The sequence below is a fragment of the Delphinus delphis genome, chromosome 15, assembly GCF_949987515.2.
Source record: "Delphinus delphis chromosome 15, mDelDel1.2, whole genome shotgun sequence".
NCBI classification, from domain to species: Eukaryota; Metazoa; Chordata; class Mammalia; order Artiodactyla; family Delphinidae; genus Delphinus; species Delphinus delphis.
Window position 1 is genome coordinate 49,063,379 of NC_082697.1, and position 12,927 is coordinate 49,076,305.

The window sequence follows — 12,927 nt, forward strand, 5'->3', positions numbered from 1 at the left end:
AGGGCTGGGCTCCAGCTGGGGAGATCCTGCCTTGGAAAGACTGTGGGCAGGTGCGGCTCCAAGGGGGACAGTCCCCACCCTAGCACACATGCCTCCCGCACCCACGGCCTGCTGGCCTCCTTCTCAGATAGGGGGCTCCTTTGGGCCAGGGCAGATCTGATCCTTGGGTGTCCTCAGAAATGGGGGGGCGGAGGGGTGTAAGGAAGCAGGGGGACTCTAGCTGGTGTTCTGCCTCCCCCTCCACTTTGATCCAGCTGTCCCCAGCCTCAGGTCCAGCTCACCCCTGCCCCTGCCCCGCTGACCCCCATCCACCTATCACAAGGTCTGTTTAGGCATCAAGACCAGAGGCCCCTTCTGTGCGCCCCTCTCAGCACTCCACCACCCCGTTCTGTTTCAGATCAGTGTCCTTTTCTCCCCAAGGACGGGGGCCTCTGAGCATAGAGCATGCAAAGACACCTCCACCCCCCGCCATGCTCACACAGCCCAGTCAATAAACACTGGAATAATGGCTGTGTCTCCAGACTGCACCTCACTGTGTGTGTGGACACTGGCCCCTCCGTGCTGATGCCTGTGAACCTCTGGGGTGCGGGGCCAGGAGGCTGTGCATACACACACAGCATCCCCCACCCCACAAGGCTGGGCAGACTCCAGGAGTCCCCTCTGCCCAGACATAAATAAGCTCCAGCGGGGGTGGGAGTAGGGGGAGGGTGAGGGACTGTCGGGCCCCAGGTGCGGCCTGCGCTGCCTGCAGGTAACGAGAGCCTGGGGACTTGGTGGGGGGGACGCACCTGCTCCACTCGCGCCCCCAGCCCCACCAGCCCCGCCCAGAGGGCTTCCCCAGAGACTCCCCAGACTCCGGGCGGCGCCACGGGGTGGGGCAGCCCTGATGGCCAGAGCCGGGTGCAGGCGGGGCGGGATGCTGGGACCGTGACTGCGGCGGCTGTGCGGGGTCCCAGTGCGCCCGCGGCGGGGACGACCGAGTGCCGGCGCCAAGCGGGCGACACGCGCGTCTCTGCGGGGCTGCGCGGGGTCCGCGGAGCGGCTGGGGGCGCGCGGCGCGGGCGCGGCGCTGGGCGCGGGGGGCGCTCCCGGCCGGGATGAGCTCACCGCAGTCGCGCCGGGGCTGAGCGCCGAGCCGGGCGGCGGCGGGGCGGGCGGCGGCTCCTCGGCGGCTCGGCGGCGGGGCCGGGCCGCGGGCCACCATGCTGGGCCTGGACGCGTGTGAGCTGGGGGCGCAGCTGCTGGAGCTGCTCCGGCTGGCGCTGTGCGCCCGAGGTGAGCGGGCCGTGGCCAGGGCGGCCACGTGGGCGGGGGGCTCAGCCCGGGGCGCGGCGGCTTCTCCCCCGCGGAAACTTTGGGGGCGCTCGTGGGGACCTCGCGGCGGGGTCCCCCGGCAGGGCTCTGGCGGGGGTGGGGGGCTTCGTCCAGGCCAGACACTCATGGGGCAAGGGGTCAAGAGTGGGCGGGTCTGTTTGTGAAGCCAGGGTAGCAGGGGGGCCCTCTCCCCGTGGGAACCTGCCCCTGAGGTCCCATCTCCCTTGGGTGGGGCTGGGGCTCCTTCAGGGAGGGTGTGGATCCCGGGAAAGACTGGAGCGCAGTGGGCAGGGACTCGGAAAGACCCTGCCCCAAGGCACCATGGGAGCTTCTCCTAGGACTGTGGGAAGGGCTCAGAAAGACCCCTGCGTTAAGGCGCCAGGGGAAGGGGCTTAGCTGACTGGGTCTGGAGGCACCTGGGGAGGTGGCCTCGGAGCATAAGTTGAGGGGTTTAGAGAGAACCACCCCTACCCTTCAGGAGCATTATGGGGAGGAACTCCCAAGACTGTGGGGAGGCATTCAGGGAACGCAGTCCCTGAGCAGGGTGGTGGGGACCCTGAGAGGTGTCCGAGAGCTTTATGGGAATATGGGAAGAGGCCTAGGGCACTGGGGACCCTAGAGAGCAGCGAAAAGGCAGAGCCTCTGCTCTAGAGAAGACCTCAGCGGTCACCACTCTGTAGTGGTGGACCCTATCCCTTGGGGCTGTCCCCCATTTGGGGTCTTCCTTCCCCCTACAGTCAGGGAGGGGCCTGGGATGAATGGGTGGGGCAGGAGGATGCAGCTGGAGCCTCCAGGGATCACCTGCCTCCATCTCTTGGGAGGCTTCTCCACTCCCCAGGCCCTTCCCCAAGAGGCTGGGTTTGGGCGCTGCTCTGCATCTTCTCGGCCCACCCCTCTCCCAGAGCTCTCACCGGACTCCTGTTAAGTTCCTTCCTTTGGGCAGTGGGAGGTCCAGCTGGCCAGACGGCAGGCTCCAGCAAATGCCAGGTCAGCTGGCAGCAGCTGCTCACACACCCTCCCCGACCCCCAGTCCTTCTGACGGACAAGGAGAAGGGGCAGCTGCCGCCAGATGAGGTGCTGGATGAGGCCGTGCCAGAGTACCGGGCCCCGGGGAGGAAAAGCCTCCTGGAGATCCAGCAGCTGGACCCGGACGACGAGAGCCTGGTTAATTACAAGCGGGCGTTGCTGGGGCCTGAGCCGCCTGCCGTGGGTATGCCTATGCCCTGGGCTGGGGTGGGGAGGGTGGGTTAGGGTTAGGGCACCTGTACACTTCTGGTTTCTCTTCAGACCCAAGCCTGCCCAACGTGCAGGTGACCAGCCTGACACTGATGTCTGAGCAGGCCCCAGGGCCCATCACCATGGACCTCACAGGTAATTCCCAGGATGCCTGGTGCAACCCTGAGCCCCAGGCAGGGACCTCACAGGTAACCCCCTCCGCAAAATACAAACTGATCTTTGGGGTAGAGACCTGGGCTCGTTGCCATGTACCTCTTAGGACCCCCCCATGCCCAATCCCAAGTACTCAGACCTAGACCTCACAGGTACAGGCCCCCCATGGGGGCTCCTGGGGCAGGGTCTCAGCCATCACAGGAGTTCACACTTAGCTGCACTTTCCCTAACAGGGGAGTTGGCTGCGCTGAAAAACCGGGTGTTTGTCCTGAAGGAGGGTGTTGATTACAAAGTGAAGATTACCTTCAAGGTGAGGGAGCTGTCACGAGGGACACCAGCCAGCCACAGGCCCAGCCCCCCCAGGTTCCCCCTAACACCGTCTGTCCTTCAGGTCAATAAGGAGATCGTCAGTGGCCTCAAGTGTCTGCATCACACCTACCGCCAGGGCCTGCGAGGTGAGGGCTGCGTGGAGGGGGCAGCCCAGGGGGAAGGCTCGGGGTGGGGGCCAGTGGGGCAGAGGGCAGCCCCTGACACCCTCGCCCTCCCCCAGTGGACAAAGCCGTCTACATGGTGGGCAGCTATGGCCCGAGCGCCCAGGAGTACGAGTTTGTGACTCCGTTAGAGGAAGCGCCCCGGGGCGTGCTGGTGCGGGGTGCCTACGTGGTCACGTCCTTCTTCACCGATGACGACAGGACCCCCCACCTGTCCTGGGAGTGGGGCCTCCACATCTGCCAGGACTGGGAGAGCTGAGTGCCCCCTGCCCCAGGGCTGTGTTCCCACTTGCGGTCCTGGTCTCCCCCACCTCTGTCAGTCGCTGCAAGGGACCCCTGACCATTCCCCGGCCCCCTCAGTGGCCAGACCCCCCTGCCCTCTGTCCTGTCCCGGGATGTCCCCTCCCCAGGCCTGGCACTGTGCCCTGAACAGTCCTATTAAACGTTGCTCTGTCTTGGTGCCCTCGGTGTCGCCTGTCTGCCTCCCCGCCCCCGGGGTGGGGGGGGCCTCCCAGCCTTATCTTCCCTGCAACCAGGCTTGCGTGCCACGTGGCGGCAGCTGCTTGGCCCCCCACCCCCTTATCTGCCCCTGCCCCGTGGGCCCCGGCACTGCCATGGACGGCCAGCTCCTGCCAGTGCTGCTGCTGCTGCTTGGGGCCTCAGGCCTGTGGGGACAGGGGCCAGGGCCCGAGGGTCCCTTGGAGGAGCCCCCTGAGGAGGAGCCCCCAGAGGAGGAGCCCCCGGAGGAGGATGGGATCTTGGTGCTGAGCCGGCAGACCCTTGGCCTGGCCTTGCGGGAGCACCCTGCCCTGCTGGTGGAGTTCTGTGAGTGCTTGGGGCCAGTGGGGCTGGGAGACCCGCAGGGGCCACCTGGGGGGTTCTACCCCCCCATGCCAGGGCCACTCGCCCCCACCGTGCTCCTGGAGCTCTGTCAGAAGATACCCGAGGCACAGCCCTGGGGCTGAGCTGGGCCTGGGGGTCCAGCCTCACAGTGGCGAAGGGCACAGGTGCAGGGGAGACCCACGGTCATTGTCCTTCTACAAACTCTTCCGTAAAGGGCCAGCTAGCATTCAGGCTTGCACATTCTTCCGGGTTTTTACAAGCTTTTCACACGTGAGAGCCATTCTTAGCCAGCAGGCCTCAACAGGCAGATGGCCGGGCGCCGGCCTCAGGGGGCGGCAACGGAAAATTCCTCCTAAATTCAGTCAGGACAGTACTGGCCACTGCCTCCCCAAGCTGGGGGCCTTGAGGAGGCTGGTCTGCGGCGCTTGGGCTCCATGTGGCCAAGGCTCAGGTGGGCCCCTGATGAGGGAGGTGTGGACAGGACATGCTTGCTCCCTGCTGGGCCTGACTGGCCCCAAGGTCGGCCAGCTCTGGCCGGGCGGGAGCAGGGGCTGCGGCTGGGGCCATGGAGGCCTGGGGCACTCATGGTCCTGTCCCCCAGACGCCCCGTGGTGTGGGCACTGCAAGGCACTGGCCCCTGAGTACAGCAAGGCGGCTGCCCTGCTGGCAGCAGAGTCGGCCAAAGTCAGGCTGGCCAAGGTGGACGGGCCCGCGGAGCCAGAGTTGGCCGAGGAGTTTGCGGTGACAAAGTACCCCACGCTCAAGTTCTTCCTTGACGGGAACCACACGCACCCGGAGGAGTACACTGGTGCGGGGAGTGGGCATGGGTGGGTGGGCGGGTGGCAGGGCTGGCCCAGGCTGACGGGAATCTCTGCAGGCCCCTGGGAGGCCGAGGGCATCGCTGAGTGGCTGAGGCGGCGGGTGGGGCCCAGTGCCACGAGGCTGGAGGATGAGGAGGGCGCTCAAGCGCTGATAGATGCCCGGGATGTGGTGGTCATTGGCTTCTTCCAGGTGAGCTGGTGGCATGAGGGCCGGGCCTGGGAGCAGGGTCTGTGAGGCCAGTCAGCCTCATAGGCTCGGGCCCCTTAGGACCTGCAGGACAAGGATGTGGCTACCTTCCTGGCCCTGGCCCAGGATGCCCTGGACATGAGCTTTGGCCTCACCAACCAGCCTCAGCTCTTTCAGAAGTTCGGCCTCACCAAGGACACCGTGGTCCTCTTCAAAAAGGTGGGTCAGGTCCAGAGTCAGGGCGGAAGTGGGGGTCGGAGTCAGGGCGATGGCTCCTGCTGACCCACCCGGCACTGTCCAGTATGACGAGGGGCGGGCAGACTTCCCAGTGGATGAGGAGCTGGGCCTGGACCAAGGGGATCTGTCACGCTTCCTCCTCACACACAGCATGCACCTGGTCACGGAGTTCAACAGCCAGGTGAGTGGGGCTGGAGGGCAGATGCGGGTGGGAGCGGAGGATGGGAGGCGAGCGCGGGAGCAGCCCATGAGCGCCACTTGCCCCCGCAGACGTCCCGTAAGATCTTTGCAGCCGGGATCCTTAACCACTTGCTGCTGTTCGTCAACCAGACGCTGGCCCCCCACCGGGAGCTGCTGGCGGGCTTCCGGGAGGCAGCTCCCAGCTTCCGCGGGCAGGTACTGGCTCAGCCCACGGGTAAGGGGTGAGGTGGCAGTGGGGAGGCGGGGCGCCTATGCGGACTCCCTGCTGGCAGGTGCTGTTTGTGGTGGTGGATGTGGGTGCCAGCAACGACCATGTGCTCCAGTACTTCGGCCTCAAGGCCGAGGAGGCCCCCACCCTACGCTTCATCAACATTGAGACCACCAAGAAGTACATGCCTGCGGACAGGGGGCCAGTCACCGCCACCTCGGTTGCAGCCTTCTGCCACGCAGTCCTGGGTGGGGAGGTCAAGGTCTGCTGCTGGACTGCCCAGTTGGGGGGTGGGAGTGGGAGCAGCGGCTCTTGGGAGAGACCCCCCAATAAAGCACCTGGCCGGTTCTCCCAGCCTTATCGCTTGAGCCAGGAGGTCCCCCCCGACTGGGACCAGCGGCCAGTCAAGACCCTCGTGGGCAAGAATTTCGAGCAGGTGGCTTTTGATGAAACCAAGAACGTGTTTATCAAGTTCTGTGAGTGCAGAGGGCAGTGGGCTAGTGGGCAGCAGCGACCCTGCTGGCTGTGCTGATGCCCCCCTGTCCTAGATGCCCCATGGTGCACCCACTGCAAAGAGATGGCCCCGGCCTGGGAGGCACTGGCTGAGAAGTACAGGGACCACGAGGACATCGTCATCGCCGAGCTGGATGCCACGGTCAATGAGCTGGAGGCCCTCCCTGTGCACAGCTTCCCCACCCTCAAGTACTTCCCGGCGGGGCCCGGTCGGAAGGTGAGGCAGGACCCCATCCTTGGTCTGGGCTCAGTCTAGGCTCTTCAGACCTCGGCTGGAGATGTGGCGTGGCCTCGGAGGGCTGGCCTTAGACCCTGGACGGTGTGTCCCCCAGACCCGCCCGTCCTTCCTCAGGTGATTGAATACAAAGGCACCAGGGACCTGGAGACCTTCTCCAAGTTTCTGGACAGCGGGGGTGAGCTGCCTGCAGAGGAGCCCACGGAGGTGCCCGGAGCCCCCTTCCCGGTGGGTGTCTCTGTCCCAAGGCTCCAGGTCTCTGGAGGAGTCCTCTGGATGCGTGACTGTGACATGGGCTGGGCTGGGCTGAGGGTGCAGCTTCCAGCTGGGTCTCTATGACCCTTTCCAGGAGATGCCAGAAAACACCACGGAGCCCAAAGATGAGCTGTAGTTGCACCGCGTCAGCGCCCACCTGGGGAGCCGTGTCCCTTGGTGCCCATGGAAGCTGTGGGCTGTGAATAAAGAACTCTGGTCCTGGACTGTGTGTGTGGTTCCTGAGCAAGGCAGGCCCCCTGGCCCTTGGTTTGGGCCCAATCTCAGCCTCCTGGGTCCTTCACATCTTGGATGGAAGATGGGTCCCTGGCTCAGGTCTGAGGCTCCACTGGGGCAGAAAGGGGGAGCATGGCATTGCTGCCGGCTTCAGGCCCACTCTCTCTCCCAAGCTCTGCTAGCGTTGCTAAACGGCACCCCCTCCCCGCCACAGAGGCTGGCCTGACTTCCTTTGGTGGCTGGGAGACAGGGCACACATCCCAGGAGCCAGCCGAGGGGCATTCCCACCAGCCACATTGGACAGGTGCAGTCCACAGCCAGGGAAGATTCAAAAATGGTTTTATTTCATTATTATCCAAGTACCTTTGAAAAGATAATTGTACAAGTCAGCGCATGAAAAACGGGCTTGGGGCAGCCCCTCCCCGCTGGCCCAGGCCTGAGAAATGTACATATTTACATGGGCCCTTAGGAGGAAGGGGCCCGGGACCCGCTGAGCCCACGCTTGGGCCTCGGTGCTCCGTCGCCGGGTCCACACAGTGAGGCAAGAGACAAGCTGTGTTGAAGGCACTCGGTGACATGTACAATGGACAGAGGCCCCACAGGGCCCCCTGCACCCCGGCTCTGGGACAGGCCTGACCAGGGCAGGCCATGGCGGGCGAGTCCCAGAAGGAGAAGCAGAGCCTGTGGGGTGAGCGCCGGGGGCGTCCGCGGTTAGCAGCAGGGGGCCGCGGGGGAGGGTCTCAAGGCGGCCCCATGGTGGGCTCCCTGCTGGGTGGGCTCTTGAGTGTCCTGCAGAGGAGTGGGTGGAAGCCTGTGGGACCCCAGAGGGACCCCCCGCCCTCCTGGACACAGATGGACCAAAGGGGAGGCAGCTGTGAGGCGGGCAGCACCTGGCCTTCCGCCAGCAGCCGTGTGTCTGCCACACTCTTGCAACCCGGCACAGGCCCTCGTGGTGCGCAGCGCGGAGGCCAGGCCCGCCCGTCAGTCCACCTTCTCCACCTTGCCGATGACCTTCTCCTCGAAGACGGGCAGCACGGCCCCATCCTCACGCACCTCCTCGAACACCACACCGCATTCGAACTCGTCGCTCACCTTCTTGAAGTAGTATCTGCGGGTGGGAGGGGCGGTGAGGGCGGCAGCGTCCGGCAGTTTGGCGGCCGCCCCTGACACCTCCTGCAGGGCACGCGAGCCGGTTCTGCCCGGTGCCTGAGTGCCGGTGCTTGACACGTGCAGTGACCACATGCAGGGTCTCTGCCCCGGCCTCTAGGTGCTGTGGGGGAGGAGTGGGTGGGCGTGGGGTTTCTGTCCTCTCCACTGGGCTAAAGCGCCTGCACTCGGCCCAAGGCCCCTCCAGTGGCCACAGCAAACCACCCAGGTAGGCCCACAGTGGGCTGACTCCAGCCGAGACCCCATGGGCCCCACCCGACCTACAGAGCCCAATGAGGAGCCTGCAGGGGCTGGTCTCAGGCCGGCAGGGCTGGGCAGCCCAGGGCAGACCTGTGGAGGATGGTTAGGAGGCTGAGACGAGGCCGACTCAGGTCACACCAGCACAGGGATCAACAGACCCTCCAGACCCCTTGCTCGGCCTGGAGCCCTCAGTCACCTGAGATCACCCATGCCCCATCTGTCGTGGGGCTCACGCCGACAGCCCGTGGCCAGACACGTGGAGGCAAGGACTCAACGAGGCACGAGCACACAGCACTGTCTCCTGAGCTGACCCCACCAATGCCTCTCACCTGTAGTTGCCTTTCTTGGTCAGCAGCTCCTTGAACTGGCCCAGGGTGACCGCACGGCCCCTCACCAGGGTCCGGTAGGGGATGGGCTCCCCACAGAAATAGTAGGCCACGACGATGCTGTCACACGACTGGGCACTCCCACCGCCTGCCTTCCTCTGCGATTTTGTCCTGGGGGGCGGAGAAGCAGCGGTGACTGCTGGGCCCCAGGCACCCCAGTAAACGACAGAGCAGGGCCTACAGGGTGGGCTGTGCCACGCTCAGAAGTGCCACACATCCACAGGCCCCGATGCCCAGCCCACCCACATAGCCACGTCCAGCCCCGGGGGGCTCACCCCACATGGTGCCTCAGCCCAGGTTTCCAGTCCTGTGCCAGCCACAGGCCCTGACCCAGGCGGACAGCGGCTCGTCGCCTGCCCGCCAACCGTCCGACCGGCGCCTCGGCCTGCCCACCACCCACGAGGCCCTGGTCTCACTGTGGCTTGAACTGCCTGGCGGGCAGCACCCACTACCCAGACCACGTGAAGTTGGGCGAGCAGGCTTCTCAGAGCCAGAACCCACAGCAGATGCCTCTGCTGGGCTGCATGAGACAGCCAGGCCACAGAACCCGCCACAGCCACCGCCTCGAGGCTGGGCTAAACTGCTCATGTCCTAGTAAGGCCTACAGCCCCAAACTTCAGAAACACCTAAGGCCAGGGACTGGACGAATAGAACTGTGACGGATCCTGACACGGATCTGCCTCATGGCAGAGAGCTTGTCACGAGACCATAAGCAGCAGCCAGCCACACTTCCAGAGACCGCTGAGGCCAGCAGCGCCTCCTGCCCAGGCTGAGGCAGCACCCGTCTCCTCTAGCGTCCTGTCCTGTGACCGCTCCAGAGCTGCGCCGGTGGAGCCTGGCACAGCCCTTGCACTGGCCAGCTGGGCGTGTCAGTGTCATGTCAGGAAGGCCACCTGAGCTTACAGCAGGCTCTACTCTCCCTGGGGACCCCCCCACCCCGGTGCTCCTGGGCACAGAGCAGGCTGTCACCTCAGCTGTGTGGCCATCCACTGCCTGAGCCAGGCTCCCAGCGCCCGCTTCCCTTCCCTCAGGCCTGCAACCTCAAGCCCAGGCTGTCCTGGGAGCCCAGCTGGGGTTCCTGTGGGGTCCATTCTCTGCAGAAGGGATGCCGAGTCCCTGCTTCTCCAGGGGCCACTGGAGGAGTGACCTATGGGGAGGCCGTGAGCCCCTCAGCACACTCAGCCGGGTGTGATGAAGTACTGTCTGGGGTCAGCCCGGCAAGGCTGAGGTGGGGGCCCCTTCCTTCTTCTCTGTCTTGAGCAGAAGTGCAGGGACAGGGTGGCCAGCACTGTCTACATATGGCCCTTGGCTCCCCAGTGCCCAGCCTGGCCCACGCATGCCCAGGGAGACGACCCGCAGGTGCCTGTGGTCCACGTGAGAACAGAGCCCGCTTGCTGTGCACAAGTGCCCGGGGCTGACGCTTCCGGTCAGCAGTGCCAGGGGAGTCAGGGCTGCAGCCCTGAACCCATCAAGCCAGGCAGGTCGCTGACCAGCGAGTCCCAAGGCCTGGTGGGGACGTGAGGCCAGAGTGCGGGAGGCGAGTGGACCTCCTCTCTGGCCCGTTGGTCACTTGTCACCACGTGGACGGTCAGACGGTTCCTTTGACAGAGATACACTTGCAGACCCAGCTCTTCAGGTGCAGTGCCTGAGCTCCCATCGTGGGTACAGCTGCGCCACTGCAGCACCTGGCCGGCGGTGCAGTATGGCTGGGCAGTACCGGGAAGACCCGGGGGGAGCGCACGTACTCTGTCTCGGAGAGCTCCAGGTCGGACACCGCTGGCACCACGCTCAGCACGGGCGTGCACGCTGGCCTGACACAGGAGCGCCCCCGCTGGATGACCTCCTGCACATACCTAGGGAACAACGGCGTCAGTGAGCCGCATGGGCCTGGGCAGGGCCTCCAGCAGCAGTTGGCGGTGACCACAGGAGACCAGCGGGAAGACGGAGCAGGGGCTCCCAAGACGCTCTGTCACCACAGATGAGGCTCCCACTGTGTGCAGCGGACAGGACACCAAAGCCCTCCTTGGGTTGTGGAGCAGGGCGGGAGGATCAGGGCTCCATCAGGATGAGTCGAGAGGCCGATGCTGCTTCCATCCATCCAGGGTTCCCAGACCCTCATCTGGGCAGAGCCTCGGGCACCGGGAACATGCTGGGGTCCTGTCACTTCATGCACACTCAGAGGAGCCTTCGCCTTCCAAGAGGAGCTGCCCTGGCCTCCTCCCTGGGGTGCAGCTCTTCCTACTCAGCACTCGACACAGACCTGGGCTCTGGAGCGCGGCCGCTGCTCCGTCTGAAGGGGACTCGCTGCCTGGCAGCTCCTCTCCCAGTGGCCTTCCACCCCGGGGGCGATGCTCTGTGGCCCTGACACAACTTCTACCTTCACCGGCCTGGGTGGAGGTCACCCCACGAGGGGGGCCCAGCTCTCTGGTCTGTAGCCATTTACAAAAGGCCCACGTGCCCTAGACTGACCACCGTGGAGGTGCCAGAGCCGCCCATGTGCTCAGCTCAGCATCACCAGCCAGACAGGATGTGCCGCTGGGCAGGGCCTGTGAGTACTCACAGGAAGAACAGACAGCGGGCAGCAAGGATGATGGGCCAGGAAGCCCCTGCAGGGGGTCCTCACGGCAGCGAGGGTGTCCACACGCCCTGGCCCCCATGGTGGCCCCGCTGCTGCCCCGCTGGCCTCCAGCTTACAGGCTAGCATCAGGCGAGGCCACCTGCACAAGCCTGCTCCCCGGCTCTATGCTGACGAGCGAGATCACGGGGTGTGAGACAGCTAGGCGTAAACATGGTCACCTTCAGTGACCCGGGGGATACATGCGGGCTTCCAGCTATGCCCAAGACGGACGCTGGGCAGGGTCTGCACCCTGACGCCAGCTTCCCCAGAGCAGCACGGACCCAAACACGGTGAGGCCAGACCCCAGATGCCCAGCTGACCGAGGGCAATGGGAGCCAGTAACATCCAAGAAAAACAGTGGCTGCAGTTTGATGACCACACTCTCCAGATTTCCAGGCCCCTCAGAGACCCTGATCCACCTGGGAATCCTGATGGGTCAGCAGGCCCGGGAAAGTGACCTCAAGGGCCGAGCTGCAAGGACCCAGCCTGGAGGGACGACCTGTCCCCCATAAAGGGGAGGCCTTCCTGGCCCCCTGGGGCCACCCTGGCCCTGAAGGCCAAGCAGGGCACAGTGAGGAGGGCTGTGGGGCTGGGGTCTTTCCAGGAGAAGAGTTTACACCCACACACATCTCAGCACCAACGTCCTGCCTGCACATGACATCGGGGCTCCCCTCCATGTAGCTGTGAACCACATGTTTCAGGCCCCCTTCGTGGAGGCAGCTGGGAGCCCCCAGGACCACCCCCTCCTGGCTCAGCCAGCACAGCAGCCAATGGTCATCTGACTGTGACCTCCAGCGGTCCCAAGGTAAGGGCGAGTGAGCGCATGTGCAGGGCAGTTGCGACACAGAAAGGGCTCCCCCTCCCTCCCCAGAGGGACAGTGTGATGACCACCTGCCCTCCCAGCCCTCGGCCACACAGCAGGCAGCCCTGCTCTCCCGAGGTCCCGTACCTCTGCCTCGAGGGCGCCTTGCTGGCCCTCTTCTCCTCCTCCTCCAGGCGCCGGCGGGCCTCCTCCAGCTGCGTCAGAGGGTTGGGGGCCGGGTTGGGCGGCATCGTGGGGTCCTGGATGAAGAGATGCGAGGGCTGCACGGAGGTCCGGAGCTGGGCGCTGACCCAGGGGTGCACGGCCCCGGGGCGCTCGATGGACAAGGGCCGGGAGCTCTCGTGGGCCTGCTGCTTTTTTGCCCCGGACGACCTGTGGGGCCAGAGAACAAGGTGAGCAGCGCCCACACCCCCCACGGCCCCCTGCACCGCGAACGTACAGTCCTTCCTGGAAACTTGTGTATTGAAATATAAATCACATCCTATGTGAATACTTTTTTTTTCTGCTTCCCCATGAAAACTTCTTTTAAAGAAAAGTTTTCAGTGTTATTGAAAAGTATTTTGATATTAAAATAAGTGCTCTTTGTGAAAAACCTGAAACAGTCAGGAAATTCAAAGAAAAAAATAAATGTAATTCAGCAACAGCCACTCTCGGTATATTCAGTGTATTTCCTTCTCCATTAAAAACACTTGACACAGGGACTTCCCTGGTGGCACAGTGGTTAGGAATCCGCCTGCCAATGCAGGGTACATGGGTTCGAGCCCTG

The 12,927-nt window shown here is 64.6% G+C and overlaps 3 protein-coding genes across 6 annotated transcripts in view; 2 read left to right on the plus strand and 1 right to left on the minus strand.

Annotated features, from left to right (window-relative positions):
• Nucleotides 1-1,054: 1,054 nt before the first annotated feature.
• Nucleotides 1,055-3,649, plus strand: ARHGDIG (Rho GDP dissociation inhibitor gamma). Its single transcript, XM_060032964.1, has 6 exons — nt 1,055-1,275; nt 2,345-2,524; nt 2,602-2,685; nt 2,937-3,013; nt 3,095-3,158; nt 3,254-3,649. Exons 1-6 carry the CDS (start codon nt 1,203-1,205, stop codon nt 3,451-3,453), a joined length of 678 nt encoding a protein of 225 aa, XP_059888947.1. The 5' UTR covers nt 1,055-1,202; the 3' UTR covers nt 3,454-3,649.
• A 144-nt stretch (nt 3,650-3,793) lies between these two features.
• PDIA2 (protein disulfide isomerase family A member 2) lies at nt 3,794-6,849 on the plus strand. Of its 2 annotated transcripts, XM_069541451.1 has the most exons (11): nt 3,809-4,019; nt 4,639-4,845; nt 4,915-5,048; nt 5,127-5,264; nt 5,347-5,463; nt 5,553-5,678; nt 5,756-5,953; nt 6,047-6,167; nt 6,240-6,421; nt 6,557-6,667; nt 6,789-6,849. In XM_069541451.1, the coding sequence occupies exons 1-11, from the start codon at nt 3,809-3,811 to the stop codon at nt 6,828-6,830; spliced, it is 1,587 nt and encodes a 528-aa protein (XP_069397552.1). In that variant the 3' UTR covers nt 6,831-6,849. The 2 variants fall into 2 exon arrangements, with proteins under 2 accessions (XP_059888946.1, XP_069397552.1); XM_060032963.1 differs by lacking the exon at nt 6,789-6,849 and having other exon boundaries at nt 3,794-4,019; nt 6,557-6,778.
• A 407-nt stretch (nt 6,850-7,256) lies between these two features.
• AXIN1 (axin 1) overlaps nt 7,257-12,927 on the minus strand; it is a 53,581-nt gene continuing 47,910 nt past the window's right edge. For 2 of the 3 annotated variants that reach the window (XM_060031353.1, XM_060031356.1), the window contains exons 8-11: nt 12,288-12,533; nt 10,467-10,574; nt 8,665-8,832; nt 7,257-8,036 (exon numbers count right to left, since the gene is read on the minus strand). In XM_060031353.1, coding sequence (XP_059887336.1) covers nt 7,910-8,036; nt 8,665-8,832; nt 10,467-10,574; nt 12,288-12,533 — 649 coding nt within the window. In that variant the 3' untranslated portion in view covers nt 7,257-7,909. The remainder of the gene's footprint in view (nt 8,037-8,664; nt 8,833-10,466; nt 10,575-12,287; nt 12,534-12,927) is intronic. The other variant, XM_060031354.1, reaches the window with a different exon arrangement.